Source organism: Brachypodium distachyon, chromosome 2, assembly GCF_000005505.3.
Source record: "Brachypodium distachyon strain Bd21 chromosome 2, Brachypodium_distachyon_v3.0, whole genome shotgun sequence".
In the NCBI taxonomy this organism is placed as follows: Eukaryota; Viridiplantae; Streptophyta; class Magnoliopsida; order Poales; family Poaceae; genus Brachypodium; species Brachypodium distachyon.
The window spans coordinates 9,348,973-9,369,252 of NC_016132.3; the positions used below are offsets into that span (position 1 = coordinate 9,348,973).

Below are 20,280 nucleotides of genomic sequence, written 5' to 3' on the forward strand. Positions count from 1 at the left end.
TGCTAAGAATTATGAGAGTTTGAAGATGGGAGAAGACGAGGCGGTCGACGCATTCGCAGCGCGTGTAACGACGCTCGTTAACAGGATCCGCGACCTAGGCGAGACACTCTCCGAGATCTCCGTGGTCAGGCAGTTCCTACGCGCGGCATCACCAAAGTATATCCAGATCGTAACCTCAATCGAGCAGTGTGTCGATCTGAAGACCCTCACGGTGGAGGACTTGGTGGGGCGATACAAGGCGCACGATGAACGACTCCGGATGGTGTTCGGAGATGGCAAAGAGGACGAGCATCTGATGATGACCCGTGCGCAGTGGTCTGCTATGGCCGCAAGGAAAATTGGCGATTCGTCATCGTCCAGTGGAAGAAGAGATCAAGCTAAAGGAGGAGGTCGAGCACAAGCAAAGAAAGCTCCTCAAGGTACCGAGGAGAAAGGTGCGGCCCCCAAGAAAAAGTTTGATCGTAAGAAGGTTAGGTGCCACAACTGTGGAATATACGGGCACTTCAAGTCAGAGTGCCGAAAGCCACAGAAAGAGAAAGCATATAAGGCCAGGGAAGAAGATGATGATCCGGCGCTGCTGATGGTAGAGATGTGCGAGCTGATGGAAGAAGGTCAATAGGAAGTCATCGAGGAGAAGTCTGAGTCCGTAACCCTTGTTGAAAAGAAAGTCTACCTACATGATAAAGCAAGAGTGAAGGCGGGCAATGTGTGGTACCTTGACACGGGCGCTAGCAATCACATGACTGGCGACAAAACCCAATTCGCAGAGCTTAACCTAGCCATGGGTGGCTCGGTGCGTTTTGGAGATGGTTCCACGGTGGTGATACAAGGGCGAGGCACAGTTCTTTTCGAGACAAGATTTGGTGATCACAAGGTACTAACCGACGTATATTATATCCCCAAGCTGAAAAGCAATATAATCAGTCTTGGTCAACTCGAGGAAAGGGGATGTAAAATCGTATTAGAGGATGGGTACCTGTGGGGCTATGACCGACAACACAAGCTACTGATGAAGGTCAAGAGGGCAAAGAATCGCTTGTATATTCTTGACCTTGACAGAACAGAGCCGATCTGTTTGTTAGCTGGTCTTGATGATCCAGCATGGAGGTGGCACACTCGCTACGGGCACTTGAATTTTCGCTCGCTTCGAGAACTCGGCCAGAAGGACATGGTGGTTGGGATGCCGACGGTGGATCATGTTGAACAAGTGTGCGATGGCTGCCTAGTAGGGAAGCAACGGCGAGCGCCGTTTCCCAGAGAAGCAAAGTACCGGGCAGAGAAGGTACTAGATTTGTTTCACGGTGATCTGTGTGGCCCAGTTTCACCTGCAACCCCAGCCGGCAATCGCTATTTTCTACTCGTGGTAGATGACTACAGTCGGTACATGTGGGTTGTGCTGCTTAAAACGAAAGATCAAGCGTTTCAAGCATTCAAGAAGATCAAGATTGCTGCTGAAGTAGAAGCAGAGGCAAAGTTGAAGGCTTTCCGGACTGACCGAGGAGGGGAATTTATCTCACATGAGTTTGCTGCATATTGTGAGGAACATGGCATCAAGCGTTTTCTGACAGCCCCATACACACCGCAGCAAAACGGTGTTGTTGAAAGAAGGAACCAAACCGTGGTAGCAATGGCTCGAAGCATGATGAAGAGCAAAGGCTTGCCGGGGAGGTTTTGGGGAGAAGCGGTGACTACAGCGGTATACTTGCTAAACCGTGCACCGACGAAAAGTGTCATTGGCATGACACCCTATGAAGCTTGGTGTGGAAGAAAACCTTCAGTCGATCACCTTCGTACTGTTGGGTGCATGGCACATGTGAAGAATGTTTCTGGACATGTGGGAAAGCTGGAAGACCGGAGTAAGCCGATGATCTTGATGGGTTATGAAGCAGGCTTGAAGGGACACTTGAAGGCTTATCGTGTGTATGATCCACAAACAAGAAAAGTTCACGTGGCACGTGACGTCGTCTTTGAAGAAGAGAGGGCATGGGATTGGTCCTCAAACAAAGAAGAGAATCAACAAAATTCGGATGATATGTTTGTTGTATCTTACCCTGTCCCTGAGCATGCAGGTCATAACCGTGGAGAAGGCCACGACCATGACGCAGGTGGCGGAGATCCACTAGGAACGCCGCCGGGCCGCGGCGCTACACCGGTGTTCAGCTTCAATAGAGCACCGGCCTCATCCTCTGCCGCGGCAGGAATCTCTCCCGCGGCAGGATCCGCGGCAGAAACCGCGGCAGAAATATCTGCGTCTGCCACGATGCGAGAGACGGCAGAAGTTTCTGCCACGGCAGAAGATCCCTCTGCCGCGGCAGGAGCGAGTGAAGGGGAGGATGCAGCAGCCGGCGCAGACGCTGAAACTTCTACTGCGGCAGCAACCTCTCAAAGGGCATCGACGATGGTACGATCGCCGGTGCAGACTCGGTCGCGGACTCGACGACTGACGCCCGAACGACTTCGACTTCTATCGGAGTTGTACCCTTCTCCAAAGAAGATGATCCGCAAGACGAAGACGGTCAAGATGAAGCCCACAGCGAAGGAAAGGTGCTTGTTAAGTACCGAAGAGCCAACCTCGTTTGAAAAAGCTAGCGAGGAAGAGAGTTGGCGCAAGGCTATGGAGGAGGAGATGGGGTCAATCCAAGATAATAAGACATGGAGCTTGGTTGATCTCCCTGCCGGGCATAAACCCATAGGCCTCAAGTGGGTATTCAAAGTGAAGAAAGACTCCAATGGCAATGTGGTAAAGCACAAAGCACGCTTGGTAGCAAAGGGCTACGTGCAGCAACAAGGCATTGATTTTGAGAAAGTGTTCGCTCCAGTCGCAAGGATGGAATCGGTACGATTGTTGATTGCTTTGGCCGCTCAAGAATCCTGGAAGCTGCATCATATGGATGTCAAATCGGCGTTCTTGAACGGTGACCTACAAGAAGAAGTATATGTACAACAACCTCCAGGTTTCATCGAAGGGGGAGCGGAACTTAAGGTGTTGCGACTGCACAAGGCATTGTACGGGCTACGACAAGCATCGAGGGCGTGGAACACCAAGCTAGATGCTACACTGGTGTCCCTCGGATTTGAGAAGAGTCCATTGGAGCATGCTATGTACAAACGAGGTGATGGGAAGGAACGGCTCCTAGTTGGAGTATATGTTGATGATCTGTTGATCACGGGTGCAGATGAGAGGGAGATTGCAAGATTCAAGAAGCAGATGCTAGATCTTTTCAAGATGAGTGATCTTGGTTTGTTGAGCTACTACCTCGGGATAGAAGTATGTCAGCGAGGAGACTCAATAACTTTGTGTCAAGAAGCTTATGCGAGGAAAATCCTTGAGAAGTGCGGCATGGAAGACTGCAATGCTACCTCAGCACCGATGGAAGCAAGACATAAATTGAGCAAACACAACGAATCAGATCCTGTTGATAGTACCGAATATAGAAGTATTGTGGGAAGTCTGAGATACTTGGTGAATACAAGGCTAGATTTGGCATACTCGGTTGGGATCGTTAGTCGATTCATGGAGAACCCCACAACAGAACACTTTGCAGCGGTGAAGATGATTTTGCGGTACATCAAAGGAACCCTGAATTATGGGTGTGTTTACTCAAAGAAGAAAGAGGAGAAGACACAACTAGTCGGGTACAGTGACAGTGATATGGCCGGCGACGTTGATGACCATAAAAGTACTTCGGGCATGGCGTTTTTCCTTGGTGGAAATATTGTGAGCTAGATGTCACAGAAGCAGAAGGTTGTGGCGCTATCCTCGTGTGAAGCTGAATACATTGCAGCAGCTACCGCAGCATGCCAGGGAGTGTAGCTAGAGCGATTGCTGGCTGATCTACTAAACCGAGAACCAGAAAAGTTTGAGTTGAAGATCGACAACAAGTCCACTATATCTCTGTGTAAGAATCCGATGTTTCATGATAGAAGTAAACATATCGACACCCGGTATCATTACATACGAGGATGCGTGAAAGAAGGCAAGCTTGATGTTGATTATATCAGTACAGATGACCAGTTGGCCGACATATTGACGAAGTCTCTTGGAAGAGTGAAATTTCAAGAGATGAGGAAGAAGATCGGCGTCGACGTCATCAAGTAGAAGTACGTTTTGATCTTAGGGGGAGAATGTAGGCTTAAGATCAAATCCGTATAGGAGTTTATTTTCGGTTCAAGTCCTAGTCGGTTTAGGAGTTGTTTTTCTAGTCGTATTCAGCTAGAGTAGTACTTGTTTGATTTGGTCTGCAGCTGGCCGTGTATAAAAGGATGGGCATACGTGCTCTGTAAGTTCAATCCCAAAGAAAATAAGAAATAGAAAAAGGCAAGGCTCGACACGAGCCTTTGGCTATCCAAATCAATCATCGCGTGTGTGTGCTTGACGTGAGTAGTAGTGCTGCTTGCTTTTCTAATCGATCTGGTTTAGCTTTGCTTGTTGTACGTGCACGTCTCGCCGGAACCAATCAGGTTGCTGATCGTTGTTGTTGCTTGCGAGAGAAAGAGCTAGGATCTAGGCTGATTTCCAACAATTAATGTTATTTGAAGTTGGGCTGACGTTGAGCTTATTGCTCCGATCGTGTGTGATTCAGTTGTCAGTGGATCCGAACATTGCATATGTTTAGGTTCCTTTCTCTCCTCCCTCTCCTAACCCTAGAGCGCCGCCGCCGCAATCCAAGCCGCCACCGCTCCGCCGCCCGCCCCCCCCCCCTCCTCTCCCCCAGCAGCGCTTGCTCCCTAGCGCCCCTCCCCATCCCCTCTCCCCTCGCCGCCTCCCGAGGCCGACGCTGGTGAAGCTGCGCGCTGGTCAGTGACAAGGGCGGCGGGGATGTTTCGGTTCCTGCATCCTGCGGCGGTGGTGTCGGTCCTGGCCGGCAGGAAGTGTGGACGCCAGGGCGGCGGCCCTGGAAAGCGGATGCGTGGCTCATTCCTCTCCAGCGGCGAGCGGAGCCAGGCTTGGTGCGAGCCCAGGCGTGGTGGGCGAGTGGAGGCCGCCGAGGTTCGAATGCGGGCGCGGCGGCGCGCGTGGAGGCCACCGGGGCGTCGTGGCTCCGGGTTGGCGGCGTGAGTGGAGGCCGCCGGGGTTCAGATGTGGGCGCGGAGGCGCGCATGGAGGCCGCCAAGGCGTCGTGGTGCCGCCGTGGCTCGCGTGGCCGGATCCGGGGATGGAGGCACCGGATCCGAGGAGTTGGCGCTTGGCGGCGTCCTCGGTGTTGCGGGCCTGTTCTGGGCCTGGCGGGCCACGGCCATGCCGGCTCCTGGGGTTGGCGTGGTCAGATCCGGTGCGTGGGGCGGTTGCGGCGCCCTGGCCGGTGCCCGTGGTAGTTTTGGCGCGTGGCGTTCGGCGAGCTTCGCCGGCGCACGCAATGGTACGGTGGCCCCTGGTTAGGACCTCTGTCCGCTCCTGTCCGCGGTGGGTGTGGCGGCTGCGGGTGACAACTCTGCATTGGCGTTGTCGGTGCCGGCGACGACGGCGTCCATGGACGTCGTTTTCCGTCTTGAAGGCGTTGTTGTGCAGCTCCGCCACATACCATCATTTGCAAGCGAGATGCCTCCGAGCGAAAGCTCTGACTTGGTTCCCGGGTCGGGTAACGGCGACGTCCTAGGATGCCATATCCTCTTTGGAGGCGTTGCCTTTGGAGCCCTCATTTTGCGGCGGAGTTTGCTCGCTGCGGTGGGCTTGGTTTGAATCCTGGCCAGGGAGGGCGACTTCGTGCTACACGGGCTTGCTGATGCGCGAGCCGCTCCCGTCGGGACAACATCTTCTGTCTCCGGTCCTCGAAGAAGCCCCCCTCTGCCTACCTTCTCTGGCGCAAGGAGCCGTTCCCTGTTCGGCGTTGTTGGAGCGGACGAGGTCTTTGTCTTTGCGGTAGCGGCTTGTTTATTCGGTTCCTGTGTATGCACTTTGACAGGGTTTTTCGTATGGCTTTACTTGAATAAGCTGTGCATTTGTATCGGTTTTTGGGCCCGGTTTTCCTCATAAACAGGGCCAATTCTATTCTTTTAATCGAATCACGAGGATCGACCGTTGCGTCCTAAAAAAAAACATTGCATATGTTTATTACGCTGTATTAGATATTGGTCGACCTATTTACTTCTTGCGCATTGTTTCGTCATAGATGTGGAGACTTTCTGCTCGGGACTATTTTTCGCGTGTTAGAACAAATAATCTTTGTTTTGTTGCAGTATTAATTCCATAGTCAATATTGCACCATTTGATTTCGGATGTTGCAAAGTGGTATTTTTCTCATTGAACCAAACACGTTATCTATGTTGTTGTTTATTTTTGGTGGTTGCAGAAATAGAGCTCCAATGCATAGGAGTTACTCACTCTGTTTCTAATTAATTGGCGCCCGCTGTTTTGTAAATAAACCCCCGTTAATTTTCGAAATAAAGCTGCAGTGATCGCGAACATCTCTGATAAACCACTTTCTATAGCGAAGAGGGAGTTGCACATATTTATACGGGTTTCTGCAAACCTCCTGCAGTGGTCGCGAGCGTCTCTCTGATGCACGTTCTGCAGCGTGTCAGGTAAGTGAGCACACTGCACAGACGTTGTAGTCTTTTTTTTTTATCTCCATGGAGTCTATCGCAGAAACCCTTATAAATCTGTGCAACTCCCTCTTCACTGTAGAAAGTGGTACTTCCTCCGTCCAACAGAAGATGTCTTAAGTTTTTCAAAATTTGGATGTATCTAGATGTGACTTAGTGTATAGATGCATTCAAATTTAATCAAACTTGAGACATCTTTTGTTGGAAGAAGAAAGTACTAAAATTCACCTTTATGCCACACTCACAGTTGGAGTTTGTGAGTGGCTGCGTATGTACTCTTTTTTTTAGAGGCAGTTATTCTTGGTGCCGACAGAAGAAACTAGGGTTTTGTTATTGAGAAATCGCTTGGTTTTTTTGTTAGAGATCAATCGACATGCTTGGCAGTCGAATCTTAATCAAACAGTAGCATGTGGGAGGAGGGAGAGACCATAACGCCTAAATTTTAATCCAAACGCTCAGAACATTTAAGCCTTTTTGTTAAAAATCAAGCGTCCGACGTAGTCACACCCAAAAGAATTAATATGGCCAAAATTTCAGAATTAGCCCTCTCTTAAAAAATGCTGAAATTGCAAAAAAGAAGAAGACATTACATTACATAATTTTTCCTTGGAAGATGCTCCAAGACTGTAGTTCTAAGATCAAACCACCTCGATCAATGACAGGCTTAGTAGCATATAGTGGCTAGTTATATGGCAGCTGGTGCGCGCAGTCGATGTTAGGCCCTACGTCAATGCCGAGGACCTGGCTGTACCTCCGGTAAAAGCCGATGCGGTTGTTAACCCGGGCGTCGTCGGTGATGTTGCACTCAAGCGCGCCGTTGACGATGTTGGTCACCAGCCCGAAGCCGGCCGTGCGGTTGGCGACGTTGTCGGCCCTGCTGGGGCAGTACTCGCCGACCATCACCTGGTGGCACGACGGCTTGGGCTGCCTAGGCGTCATCCAGAACCACAACGCCGTCTGGAACGCCGTATCGGAGCAGTTGGACACCTGCTCCGGGTTCCGCAGCCCGTCGAAACCCAGGGCCCGCCCTGCCGGCCCGTAGTTGAAGTTCCTGCATATTGACCAACCAGTTCACCCATCCAGCCCGAGATGAACATATATGCATAGTACGTGGCATTTACCAACTCCTTCGAATAAATAAACACTGACAAGCGAATTTACCATGAGAGTTGGATGGGCCCTCTGCCGTGGTAGGACTTGCCGGGGTAACACGGCCACTGCTTGTCAGTGGCGTCGCAGTAGCTGCTCTGCGGTTTGATCTCCTCCTTGTAGCACAGTCCCCACGAGTAGGGGCCATCCGGCGCGGCAGGCCAGCCTCCCGTGGTCTCGTGGGAGATCTGCGCGAAGAAGGCGGCGATCTCGCGCTTGCGCGTGCACAGATCACCCGTGGCCCCGAACTCGGGGAACTTCCTGGTGGCCCGGATGAAGGACGCGTAGGTGTAGAATCCCTTGCCGGGGCAGGCCGCGTCGTCCTTGTGCAGAAACAGGGAGGAATAGAGCTCCTCGCTCACGATCGTCTCCACGCTGCTGCAGTACTGCCCTGCTGCAGCGCCGCCGCCGTACCGAGCGTCGACGCTGACGACGCTGGAAGCGGCAGCGACGGCCAAGAACACGGCCACGGAGAGGACGAAACGGATGTCGCAGTTAGCAGAGGCCGGCTCGTGAAAGGCCATTGTTCGATCGGAGTAGTTAGTCACTCTTGGCGCTTTGGCTCGACATATGAGAGAGAGAGTGTGTGTGTGCATTATATACTCGTCCGTGTCGCTGTAGCGTTGGAGTACGGTGGAATGTGATGACATACGGATGAGACAACGGCGGCCGGCAGTGGTGGGCACGGGGAACGAATGCAACCAGCTAAAGCTTTCCGACCTCGCGCACCACTGGCTGCGTTGACTTGACCTTGTCAGCGCCAGCCCATGCATGGATAGATGGATCGAGAGAGCCGGCTGGTCTGCCTGGACGTGTAGGTGTAATAACAAAGCAGCAGAGCGCCCGGGCTCGATCCACGCCCTACACGGACCAACCGGAAGAAAACAAGAGGTCGTAGCATGTTACACGCACAGTCGTCCCAACAGCAACAAATCAAGTTACACGCAGAACAGATTGCCTCTTAAATTTTCCCAGCTAAGTTGAATTGGTTCCTTACCTGTGAGCTGTTTTTTTTTTTTGTTCTTCTTATATGTAGTTCTGCCGTTCGAGCATGATTAGTTCAGTCTCAGTTGCTTGGACCATGCGGCTATTTATATATTAGGATTGGTGGGTGCACGCCAGCAGTATACGCAAGGCATTGGGCAAATCATTACGCAAATAGAAAGACTATTCAGCATATATATGCGTTCGTAGAAGATTTGACCAGGTGAGTGGAGTGAGTTCGTTGGCGCAATATATACAAACAAGTTAGTGCAGCAATATATGAATGCGTATATTCCAGCGTTGACAACTACCGATTGGAGGATGATGTAATGTGATGCATGCACGGCCTGATAAATTTTTATCTCATGAATTCGCATCAATTGTTAAGCAACTGGTGAAAGCAAACGACAGACTCGCACCATCTCACCAAATATTCGCATCAATTGGTTCGTGTCCGGAGGTAGACAAAATGATACTCCCTCCGATTCTAAATTGTTGTCGTGGTTTTAGTTCAAAATTGTACTAAAACCATGACAATAATACTTGTAAGACATAACGCTACCTTCTAATTGTAGTTCGCCTTTAATTTCAAACATCTTATCTTAAAAGACGGTAACACAGTCAAATAATTATTCTACCAACTTTTTGCTATTGAAAACTCGTCAGGTTTTAGTTAGAAATAATTTGACGTGCTGTCGGGTCTTAATATAATGCAATGCCAGCATGTGAGAGAAGGGAGAGTGGGGATGTCAGTGTCACTCGGATGCTCTAATGCATCAACGGCTGAGATTTAAACCTCATACTAAAAAAATGAGGCCCCTGAGATCCACACCCTTCTTTTACATAATTTTCCAAGTAATAAGCAAAACAATTGTCCTTTTTTTCTCTCTTTCAAATATAGCATAGTGGGAACGTTTTGGCCAGAAAACACTTCCAATTCTTCCAAAATTTACCTCAACTTACATAGTTTTTTCCAAATACCGATATCATACACATATAGGTGTAACAAGGACAGTTCGTAGATCCATGAGATAAACAGTATTGAACCCTTCTTTTAGAATAATCCTGATGACAACAACACGTTTTCAGATGTATATGCGTACAGCTGTAGCAAGATACACTATAGCTAAGCTTGGATATATGACACGTGTACACGGAGTGAAAAAAAGTCGGGCCTCAACTTTGGATGGGAAGTAATAATCTATATTATTCGGTTATTACCGCCTTCTAAATATAAATGGCGAAATGTGAACGGCAATTTGCTTGTTAGATAGGTCTGCACATTTTTTTTACTCCGTAATTTATGTGTAGGCCGCAGGCCGGCTTGCATATTTTGCTTACACGTTACCGACAGGTACTAGACCGATCCACCGGGCCATCGCGCAACGGTAATATCTGAATATACACCTCGCGTGCGATGTATGGGTACATGAAAATCTGTCTAATTGCGTATCTTAAAATAATAATAATAATTTCAGCTGCTGCTAGCTCATCCCTGCATTATGAAATAATTCAAGTCATTGATTGTTGTTTTCCTTAACCTGGTTACAAATGAATACATGCTTGATCAGACAAAAAGATAAGTTTAAACAATTCTAAGTTTGGATCAAATTAAACAACCAAATTAATTTGGAATATGCATGTAAAAAATGCATATCCTAGTAATGAAGATAGGCGCCCCTAGCTAGAGGGAGAAACCTTCTATAATTTTATTCAGTTTAACTAGGTTTCTATCCTAGAAGAGAATCATCTGCCTTTTGTAACCCCATGAAACTGAACACATTTTTCTAATCTTGATTAAATATATATACTGGCTATGGTTTCTGATAATGCATGTACGTATATATGATGATCTTTTTTTATTTATCGAAACATCTTCTCGTTGATCTTGAGCATATCTATGTATGAAATGCATGCACGAGTCAATTAGCACTGCTTATGGACGTATGCAATTAAACTTGTAGATGGACGAATGGATCGAAGTCATTTTTTTTACCTCGATTCCGCGATCAATATTTTATATTAAAGAAAATCTCTGACGTGATCATCCATCTAGCCAGCAATGGTTATGGACATAGAGTTAACGGTGTTGAAGGAACACAGATGGCGACAATTAAGACCGGGGGCTGACGATGTGCTAGATATATATTTGATCACGTCAACAACGGTTCATGCAAATCTCCTCCATATCTGTAAGAATAATCGCTTACCATATGACGTCTCTTTGTCACGCTGCGTCCTGCTCATCCACGCCGATCTTCCGCTATAAAATCCTCCTCCCATTCCTTGCTTTGATGTCAAGCGAAACTAACCCATTTCCTTGCCCGGTTGATCGATCTGTACCTAGCTGCTAGCTTCTCGATCTTGTCTTGCCTCTCCTTGTTTGCGGCCGGTCCGGCAATGGCTCGCAAGAAAGTGACCCTCCAGTGGATCCCCAACGACGCGACACGGCGCGCCACGTTCAAGAAGCGCCGCAAGGGGCTGATGAAGAAGGCGAGCGAGCTGGCGACGCTGTGCGACGTCAAGGCCTGCGTGGTGGTGTACGGCGAGGGCGAGGCGCAGCCAGAGGTGTGGCCATCGGTGGCCGAGGCGGTGCCCATCCTGAACCGCTTCAAGGACATGCCGGAGCTGGACCAGTGCAAGAAGATGATGAACCAGGAGGACTTCCTCCGGCAGCGGATCGACAAGCTCCGGGAGCAGATCCACAAGGCGGGCCGAGAGAACCGGGAGCGCGACACCACGTCCCTCGTGCACAAGGCCATGGTGGGCTGCCTCCCGGGCCTAACGGGCCTCACCATCGAGGAGCTCACGAGCGTGGGCTGGATGGTGGAGATGCGGCTCAAGGGCCTCAGCGACCGCATCGCCAGCGTCCGCGGCCAGAACGGCGGCCAACACCAGATCCAAGCGTCGTTTCCGGCTCCCTACGGCGCCGCTGGCAACATGATGGCCGACACGGGGGCTCCGTCGTCTCAGATGTATATCCAGGCGCCGCAGAAGGAGGCTGCGGGCTGGCTTGACATGGTGAGGTCCGGCGGCGACCTCGGCGCCCTGGTCTACAGTGGCTACGCCGGTGGCAGCGGTGCCGGTGATGGCATGGCGCAATTTTCCAATCTGGGCGCGGGCTTCTCATGGGCCTGGGGCGCTGATGCTGGCCCTTCCGGTTCGTCTTTCCTTCCCATGTAAGGAGGCTTTCCTCACCCACTGCATGCATGCATGCATGCATGGCCATGTCCCAGCTGCGTGCTTGTCTCGTTTCCTGATCTCGATCTCGATCGTTTATTGATTATTATTCTCTTTTATATGTACCTTCTCTATTTCATCGAAAGGTCCCTAGTCTCATCCCATCTTAGAATCGCTTGCCGTACATGTCTTTCTTGTGTCGTGCCATCTGTCTTATGCTCCGTGAACAGAATATATATAGTTTTACTTTTCATGTTGTAATCATGCCGTCCTTGTCCGGCCGGGTTACTTATGGGCTTATGGCTGTAAGATGAATCGGTGTATCCTTTCGGGGTTTTTTAGATCAATGATATGTATGCTGCTTGCTTGTTAAATATTGATGATGATTATGTTTCCGGGGCGCAATTGTGTATGAACAATATTACAGGGTTACTAAACAACCGTTTTTGTTCAGCCACCAGTGTTACAGACTGGACGCCCCAACAAATTGCTGTCTCCTTCCCCGGTCCAACCCGCCGCTGGTCTCCACACCATTTTAGCTCCCCTGTCTGTCTCCGATCCTTCGTCGTCATCTGCCATACATTCTTCCTCCTCCGGTCCACAACGGCGCGTTCTCCTCGCTCTTTCTCCCCTACCTAATCCTCTCTACTCCTTCATTTGCCACTCTCGACGTTATGTCTACACGCTGATAAAGTGTCCACATGTAAGCCCATACCTTCTTCTTCGAACTCTGGTTTCACTGTCACCAGTCATTCCATCATCCTCTCCTCCATGCCTCCACTCCTTGTTCCTCCTCTTTCCATCCCACTTCTTCCTCCTCCACCGCTCATCTCGCGCCATTAGAATGAAAATGAGCATTCGGTCCGTAAGGCTAGGGACCTAATGCTCAACATGAAGCCTATTCATATATGAAACGACGTTCGTGTGACATGACCTGGCACAAGTTACTTTGCATGATGGGGGAATGAGTAAATTACGCCACCGCATTGAAGACACTTGTTTCACATAATTACCGGTTTCACTAAAAAGATATTTCCACAAAACCGGCAACATTCGGACAACTCTTTTCAAATTGCACCAATGGGCTCACAAGCCGCAACTGTTACTAGCTAGTTCTGACCGATGGGACTTACTTGTAAGGATGACTAGGTGTGTGGACGTTAGATCTCATCTCACTCCGTTAACAACTTCTTCTGGATCCGGCCACATCAGGTTCCATTAACAAATGCATCAACACTGCAGGAAAAACCATTGTTGTCGGAGGCAACTGGCTTTGTCAAAGACTTTCCTTCGGGCCTTCCGCAAAGGCACGGATATGCGCTGTGGGCTGCCTAGAAAGACTTCGGCAAAGCGCAGGCCTCCGGCGACGAAGGCTATTGATTGCCTTCGGCAACGAAAGGTCCACGACAAAGAGCGCTTGCACGTGGGTTCGTTCGCTGCAGTTAAAAGCGCACGAACGGCATTATATGTGGGTTGATATCTTATTTTCCACCACCGCGCGCCCGCCTATTCAAAATTATTTGGCGAGCTGAGTTTGAAAAAAATAATATTAAAAAAAATCTTTGCCAAAGGATTCATGGGCGTGGCCCATGCAGCCGGCCCCTTAACAGCCTTCTGGTGGCTTCCTGCCTCGTCAGCTCCAGCTCCCTGAGCAAGCCGCCTATGAGCTCCAACTGCTGCACGAGCCGCAGGCAGGCGTCCCCGTGGCGGTGCGCTGCTAGGGCTACCGGCCGGCCCGAGCGCGTCGACGCCGAGCAGCTGTGCCATGCTGGAGGCTTGCTCCAATGTCGCCCGATGTTTGCAGGGACCTCACCTATATATGCCTATGGCTCTCCTCACTGCGTCAGCCGAACCATCACAACTACAGAAAACCCCATCCGTGATCCCCCTCCAGTGACGGTTAAAACGGACCAAAAAACACACCGCCACTGTAGTCCTCTCGAGACATCGACGAGCGCCACCAGTGGCGGTGATTATCACCGCCAATGGTGCCTCACCACCAGTGGCAGTGAATATTGTCCCGAAACAAGTCACCGCCACTGGTGATGGACCACCAGTGGCGGTGTTTGTCACCGCCACTGGAAATGGCCATAGAAACCCTAACAACCACCAGTGGTGGCCGTAAAAAAGAACCGCCACTGGTAGACCACCCGATACATGATGATACTACACAGTCTCAGTGACCTTCCCTGAACCCCTTAAGCACCGTTCGATCATTCGTTTAGTACTCAACCGGAACGGGGAACGCACTGAGCACTGAGTAGTAACCACCGGTAAGTGGGGCGGCGGAATCCTTTTTACGCTGGTCGGAACTCTTGTAAACTAGCGAGGTGGGACTAAATCGGGGAAACTGGTGGGAGAGCACTAGTGGCGGGCCTCCTTTAACCCGCCACTGCTGAGTCCTCCAGTGGCGGTTTATTTTTCCGCCCGCCGCTGGAAGTCACCAGTGGCGGTTTATCCTTACACCCGCCACTGGTGACTTTCCTATATATAAGTACTGTGTGCGAGCCCCAGCTGGTCGAGCTCGCGCGTCTGTCTGGACCAGCTGCGGCTCTCTCCTCACTCGCGCTGGCGAAGCCCTGCAAAAATTGATGGCGGCGGCCGGCAGATAGCTCTCCCCCCTTCTCCTCCCTCTTCCTCTCCCTTCTTCCTCCTCCTATTCTTCTCCAATTTGGAAAAATCACCATTAATGGCGCCGTGGCCGCCGGCAAGAAATTCGGCCCCGATCTCTCTGTAGCGGCTCCCCCGGTTTGCCCCCGCTCTATCCGTGGCTCCCCCGCAGCATAGCTCTGCACTCCCCCTCGAATTGCCCTCTCTATGGCTTTAATTTGCTCTCATGAGCGCTCTATCTCTCTAGCGCTCTCTCTCTAGCTCTCTCTCTGGAGTCCATGGCCGCTGCTGCTTATGGGGGAGCTTAGCCCCTGGGGGTTAGCCCTAGGGTTAAGCTTAACCTCGGGACCGGTGTACGTGCATGTTCAAGCATATTAAATGTGTGTTGACACCGGCCTTCGTGCCGTGTATTTCTTATGTGATGTGATACCGACCGTCGTGCCGATGTGGGTGGGGGTAATTTGTTTTGATGCAAGCATCGAATTTCGGTTGTGCAAAATGCTATTTTTTTAGCAAAGGTCATGCCGAAATTTTCATTTTTGTCGATCAAGTTGATTCGTTTATTTTTTTTAAAATTGTTTTGTAGCTCGATGGGCCGTGCTTGGATGTACGAGGACAGGTTACGTGTTGAGTGGATAGAGCGGCTGAAGACTTTTGTTGATGCCGGCGTGGAAGATATGCATAGGAAAGAGGGTGATAAGATGTGTTGTCCCTGTGTGAGATGTCGGAACAGCAAGCTGTACGAGCCGGAGGATGTCGAGATGCACTTGCTCATGAGGGGATTTGTGTCCGGTTATTCAAGGTGGACTTCTCACGGGGAGGATGGCATTGAAGTCGATGACAGCATTGAGATGGAAAACAGGAGTCTGATGAGCAGCCTGGTGAAAAAGCATACCGTGACGAGGATCCAGTACAGGACATTTCAACCGGTAGGATGGTTGAAACACTGGACAATCAGCATCTGCAGAATCAGTTGGATGACCTTGAGGATGAGAGGGTGTCCTGTAAGTTCGAGAAGCTGAGGGAGGATGCCGAGACACCGTTATATGAAAATGCTAGCGTGAATAACAGTGTGCTAGAAGTAACGCTCGAGCTTTTGCGTATAAAGGCAAAATACAACATCGTGGACTTGGGATTCACGGAGATTCTGAGTTACCTACGTACGGTACTTCCTCCGGGCAACAACTTACCTAAGAGCACGTACGAGGCGAAGCAAGTTACATGCCCCATCGGGTTTGTCCGCTGGACTGCATCATATATAAGGGTGACTACAAAGACATGCACAACCACGTTTGTCATGAGCAGAAAGGCGTCAAATGCCGGCTATCATGCTCCAATCTATTAATGATGTTGCCATGATTGTCATGCGCAGAAGGACGTCAAATGCCGGCTACACATGCCGACGGTGGGGAATCATTTGGGCGCGCGCGGGTTGCTGATGCCGCGTACGGCCGTGGTGCACCACGTGACCCTGCGAGATGACATGGTCAGTGTGCAGGTGGACTCCGTGCTCAAGGGCTTCGAGGACGAACCAGTCCCTTATCCTCCACACGAAGAGGCGACGACCCTAAGGGATTGCGTCAACTCCTACGTCATCTGGCCTAGGATGTTGGTGGTCCTCGCTACGGACCCTTCTCCGTCTCCATCTCCGTCGCCTTGCCTCGGTCAGTCTCCACCCGCCCGGCACCTGACGTCTCCGTCGCCGCTTGGCGCCTCACCCGGTCCTTTGGACTACGAGCCCGCGGAACGAGACTTCTCACCTGTGGCGGAGTGCAGCGACGACAATGCAGGTCAAAATCCTCCGTCGCCGCCCAAACCCGAAGCCCTGAAGCCATCCGTATCAAGACCCGTCCCTCGGAGAGCCGCAGCACAATCGGCCCCGTTGGAGCCCCGTCCAAGTGCCCCATCTGGGATGCAGGTCCCCCATAAACTGGACAATTCCGATTTCCTGAGACGCAGGAAAAACAAGAGGGGGACAGGCAGCAAGGCAAGAAAGGGCTCCTCCAGGGAGGGAAAAGAGTCGTCTTCTACGGGAAGACAACCAAAGACCGCGCCGCAGATAGAAGGGATTTGGAAAGAGCGACCAGACATTCTGAAGATGCCCACCCACCCTCGTGTTGGAGATAGATTGCCTGATGGATCTTATTTCGTGGACAGGCGATTCTCCCAATTTTTGTTGTTCCACCCCGGACAACCGATGGTGTCCCAGGATGACTTGTATCGCCTGCCACGGGAGATGCAAGAGCTTCATGGAAAATACATGAATGTGGCATCATCAGGCGCAGACCTAACAAATCTGGAAATTAGGGTTCGAGTGCCAAAGCATTATGGCTTCTTCGACTCCAATACAGGGGAAATCCAGAGGGAAAACGACGCTACCTTCGGCATTGACTTCCTCGACTTGTTTCACCTCTTCAACCGCAAGTGCCTCGACAACGCCATATTAAGACTGTGGTGTGTACACTACACGAGGGAGGCCTATAGGGTGAAGCAATATGGGATGCCCGTCGCCGACCCCCTTCTCTTCAACACCACTTTGCTTGGTCCAGACCCATTGTTGGCCGAAAGTAGAAGGTTGGCGATTGAATACCTCACTCAATTCGGGTTGAAGCACCAAGACCACCGTTTTGTATTGATATTGTACTATCTACAGTAAGTTGTTTTCAATTCACGTGAATACGTACATCTTTTTCCGTCGGAAAACTTGCTTGTTATATTATTTGGCTAATACAATGTGCGTCTTTTTGTGAAACAGTGGCCATTGGGTGACAATCACCATCTGCCTCGATCTTGGAGGGGTCACATATTTTGATCCACTACAACGCAAGGAGAATGGACCACAACGCGACTTTGAGCCGATCAAAAATGTCATCAACGCAGCCTATCGCGACGCGGTGAAATGGTACACGATACCTAGCTTCAGCCGCAATCGTGACGCTCCCCTCAGGCACACTTTCAGGTTGCGAGCAACAGTCTGAAGGATCCGTCTACTGTGGTTACTACTGCGCGCACACTATTCAACAGTTCATCAACGACTTCCAACCGAAGGGGAAGAAGACTTTCGAAGAAGTGAGGAAATTGGTTTCTGGCCAACGCCGAGTTAGGGAACAACTCAGAAATTCTCATGTACGAGATCCAGAAGGACATCGGCGAAATCCTCAACAAGGAGGTCCTCAAATCGAGCGGGGATTACTACGGCGGCGGGATTGTCGCCAAAAGTGGTTAAATTGTGTGGAACAATTCTATTTGTGGCTCATTCTTTCAAACACTTTGTATACATGCATGTGACTTGAATGTTTAACTCGTGTGGAACTTTGTAATATATTTGTTGCCATTCTGTTTCTTTGGTGCTGTATACTGTACTGCTGTATTCCTGCTATGTCTGTGCTGTGCTGTATTCCTGCTATTTCTGTGCTACTGGAATATATATATTTTTTAAAATAATTCATTTATTTATTTTCGGGAAAAATAGTATCTTTCCAGTGGCGGTGGCCACAGACCGCCACTTGAAATGTCCAGTGGCAAGTATTTTGCCCGCCACTTGTATACTCCACGCACTTTTTAGGTGGTGCGGGAGGAATTTACAGTGGCGGTTTGTAGGTCTTCGGTGGTGGGTATTTTACCCGCCATTGGTGATCTCGGTGCAGCAGTGACGGGTATTTTATCCGTCACCGGTGCTAAAACCTCCAGTAACGCAGAGTTGGTGGCGGGCGTGATACCACCACGAACCCCATTTTTTGACCGTCACTGGAGGGGTTTTCTGGACCAGTGCATCTGAGATATGGGGGAGTAACCATGAAATTGAATGAGGGGAAGCGGAGAGGTAGCCTAGGAGAGCATGCATCCGCGATTTGTTGAAGAGAAGCAGATAATGTCCCCGGCAGCGTCGCCAGGATATCTTCGTCCTCATGGCATGTGCACTCAACCTTACAAGTAGCCAATCAGTGCAATTTGAAAAGAGTTGTCCGAAAGGTTGGTGGTTTTGCAAACTTTTTGGCAAAACCGATAGTTACGTGAAACAAGTTCCTTGGATATGGTGGTTGAGAAATCTTTAGCGGTGTTATACACCCACCTCCGACGTTTCTTGGGTAAAAAGCATAGGAAGCTTTCATAGCTGGAAGTGTTAGCACTTCTCTGACGCTTCATTACATTAGAGAAAGTTTCACTGGTAGCGTCCCAAGGTCTGATCACTGACACTCCGATGTATGATGCGTAAGCGGTGATAGATTGTACAGACGCTTTCTCACGGTGTGTCGGTGGTGAACTTGTAGGAGTGACGAGTTTTCTAGTTGTGAAAAAGACTTATACCAAGTTTTAGCATCAGCTCCAAGAGAAAAGGGAAACAACTTGAGAAACATCATTCTTGATGCGGCTCATTTTTACTAAATAAAGTACTTATCCATCTAGAAAACTCAAGTGAATTAAAGGGTTCAGTTCTTGCTTTCCCTAGAAAGCTTACTCATTATTAACAACACATCATTATTAAAACCATGATATAGAAACCTGGTCATAGGATCTTTGTTGGAGTAGACACTGTTGTTTTCACTTGAATTCAGAGAAAGTGGATAATCTTGCTAATATGATTCAAGTGAGTAGTACAGCAATATTTAAAACTTTTTAATAAGCATGCTTGTAACTATTAAGAAACTATACTTTTGTAACTTGATATTGGCATGCTAGCAAGCAGCAACTTAGTTATTTTTTTTTATGTAAACCTTGTGTGTGTTACTGTCGTAACTTAAAATTTTATATTTAATCTACTAAGTTATGTTATGCTAGAAACTAAGTTATTTTATTCTGGCAACTGGCAACATGGTCATCACTACATAACACGTATTTTTTTTTCAAGAATACACCAGGACTGGTGTATCATCATTTAAAGAAGAAGAGCCGCGATGCGGCGATAAAAAAGTTTAGTTACAACTCAACCCGAGTCTCTCCACTTCACTTCCTCCAAAGAACCGATCATCGAGTTCCTCAGGAGGCTCGCAGTAGCCCAGCACTCACCCTCCCTTCTAATGTCCTGTAAAATGGTGCCGCTACTAGGCGAAGCCCCTTCGAAGACCACTTTGTTCCGGTGTTTCCAAATATACCAGCAGATTAGAGTCGTAGATGTAGCTACATTCTGACGCCTCTTGCCTCCAATCTCCAAAGCCGTCCACCACTCAAGCAGATGTGAAGCCGCCGTCGGAGACCAAGTCAGCCTACCCCAACCCTGCAGTACACGCGCCCATACCACTCGGGCGACAACGCAACCCAGCAAGATGTTATCAATCGTCTCAGGTTCTTGGTCACAAAGGGGGCAGCGCACCGGGTGGTCCTTGCAACGGCGTTCAAGGCGATCCGCCGTCCAGCAACGCCCCTGCAAGGCCAACCACATGAAGAACTTGCACTGGCCCAGAGCCCTGGATTTCCAAATCAGGTCAAAACCAGGCATCATCGTACGACCCGCAAACAGAGCATTGTATGCCGACTTTGCAGAGTATCGCCCATCCACAGTCCACTTCCAGCGGAAGGAGTCAGCTCCTTCCGTGAGCTCCGTCCGTTGGGTCAGATCCCAAACAATGAATAGTTCTCTGATCGCATCCGGCCCCAAATTGAGCTGAACCTATCGGAGCCAAGCCTGCCCCAAGAGCCCCCCAGCCACCGAAAGCTGTCCGCTGTGGGGGCGTCTGGCCACAAAGAGTGCAGGAGCGAAATCCATCATCCTTTGACCACTAATCCAGGGGTCATTCCAGAAGTCAGTGTCCCGCCCATCGCGAACGTTAGCCACGGTAGCTGCTTCAAAGATGTCTCAAGACGCCCGCGAGATGC

General features: G+C 49.9%; 3 protein-coding genes across 3 annotated transcripts; 2 read left to right on the forward strand and 1 right to left on the reverse strand.

Moving 5' to 3' along the window:
• Positions 1-25: 25 nt before the first annotated feature.
• LOC104583064 lies at positions 26-619 on the forward strand. Its single transcript, XM_010234762.1, has one exon. It carries the CDS (start codon positions 26-28, stop codon positions 617-619), a length of 594 nt encoding a protein of 197 aa, XP_010233064.1.
• A 6,440-nt stretch (positions 620-7,059) lies between these two features.
• On the reverse strand, positions 7,060-8,267 carry LOC100845579 (chitinase 10). The gene is made up of 2 exons (XM_003565634.3): positions 7,705-8,267; positions 7,060-7,594 (listed from the first exon to the last, which is right to left on the reverse strand). The coding sequence occupies exons 1-2, from the start codon at positions 8,214-8,216 to the stop codon at positions 7,225-7,227; spliced, it is 882 nt and encodes a 293-aa protein (XP_003565682.1). The 5' UTR covers positions 8,217-8,267; the 3' UTR covers positions 7,060-7,224.
• Positions 8,268-10,929: 2,662 nt separating this feature from the next.
• Positions 10,930-12,143, forward strand: LOC100845889 (agamous-like MADS-box protein AGL80). The gene has a single exon (XM_003565635.4). The coding sequence runs from the start codon at positions 11,077-11,079 to the stop codon at positions 11,857-11,859; it is 783 nt and encodes a 260-aa protein (XP_003565683.1). The 5' UTR covers positions 10,930-11,076; the 3' UTR covers positions 11,860-12,143.
• The last annotated feature ends 8,137 nt before the right edge of the window (positions 12,144-20,280 follow it).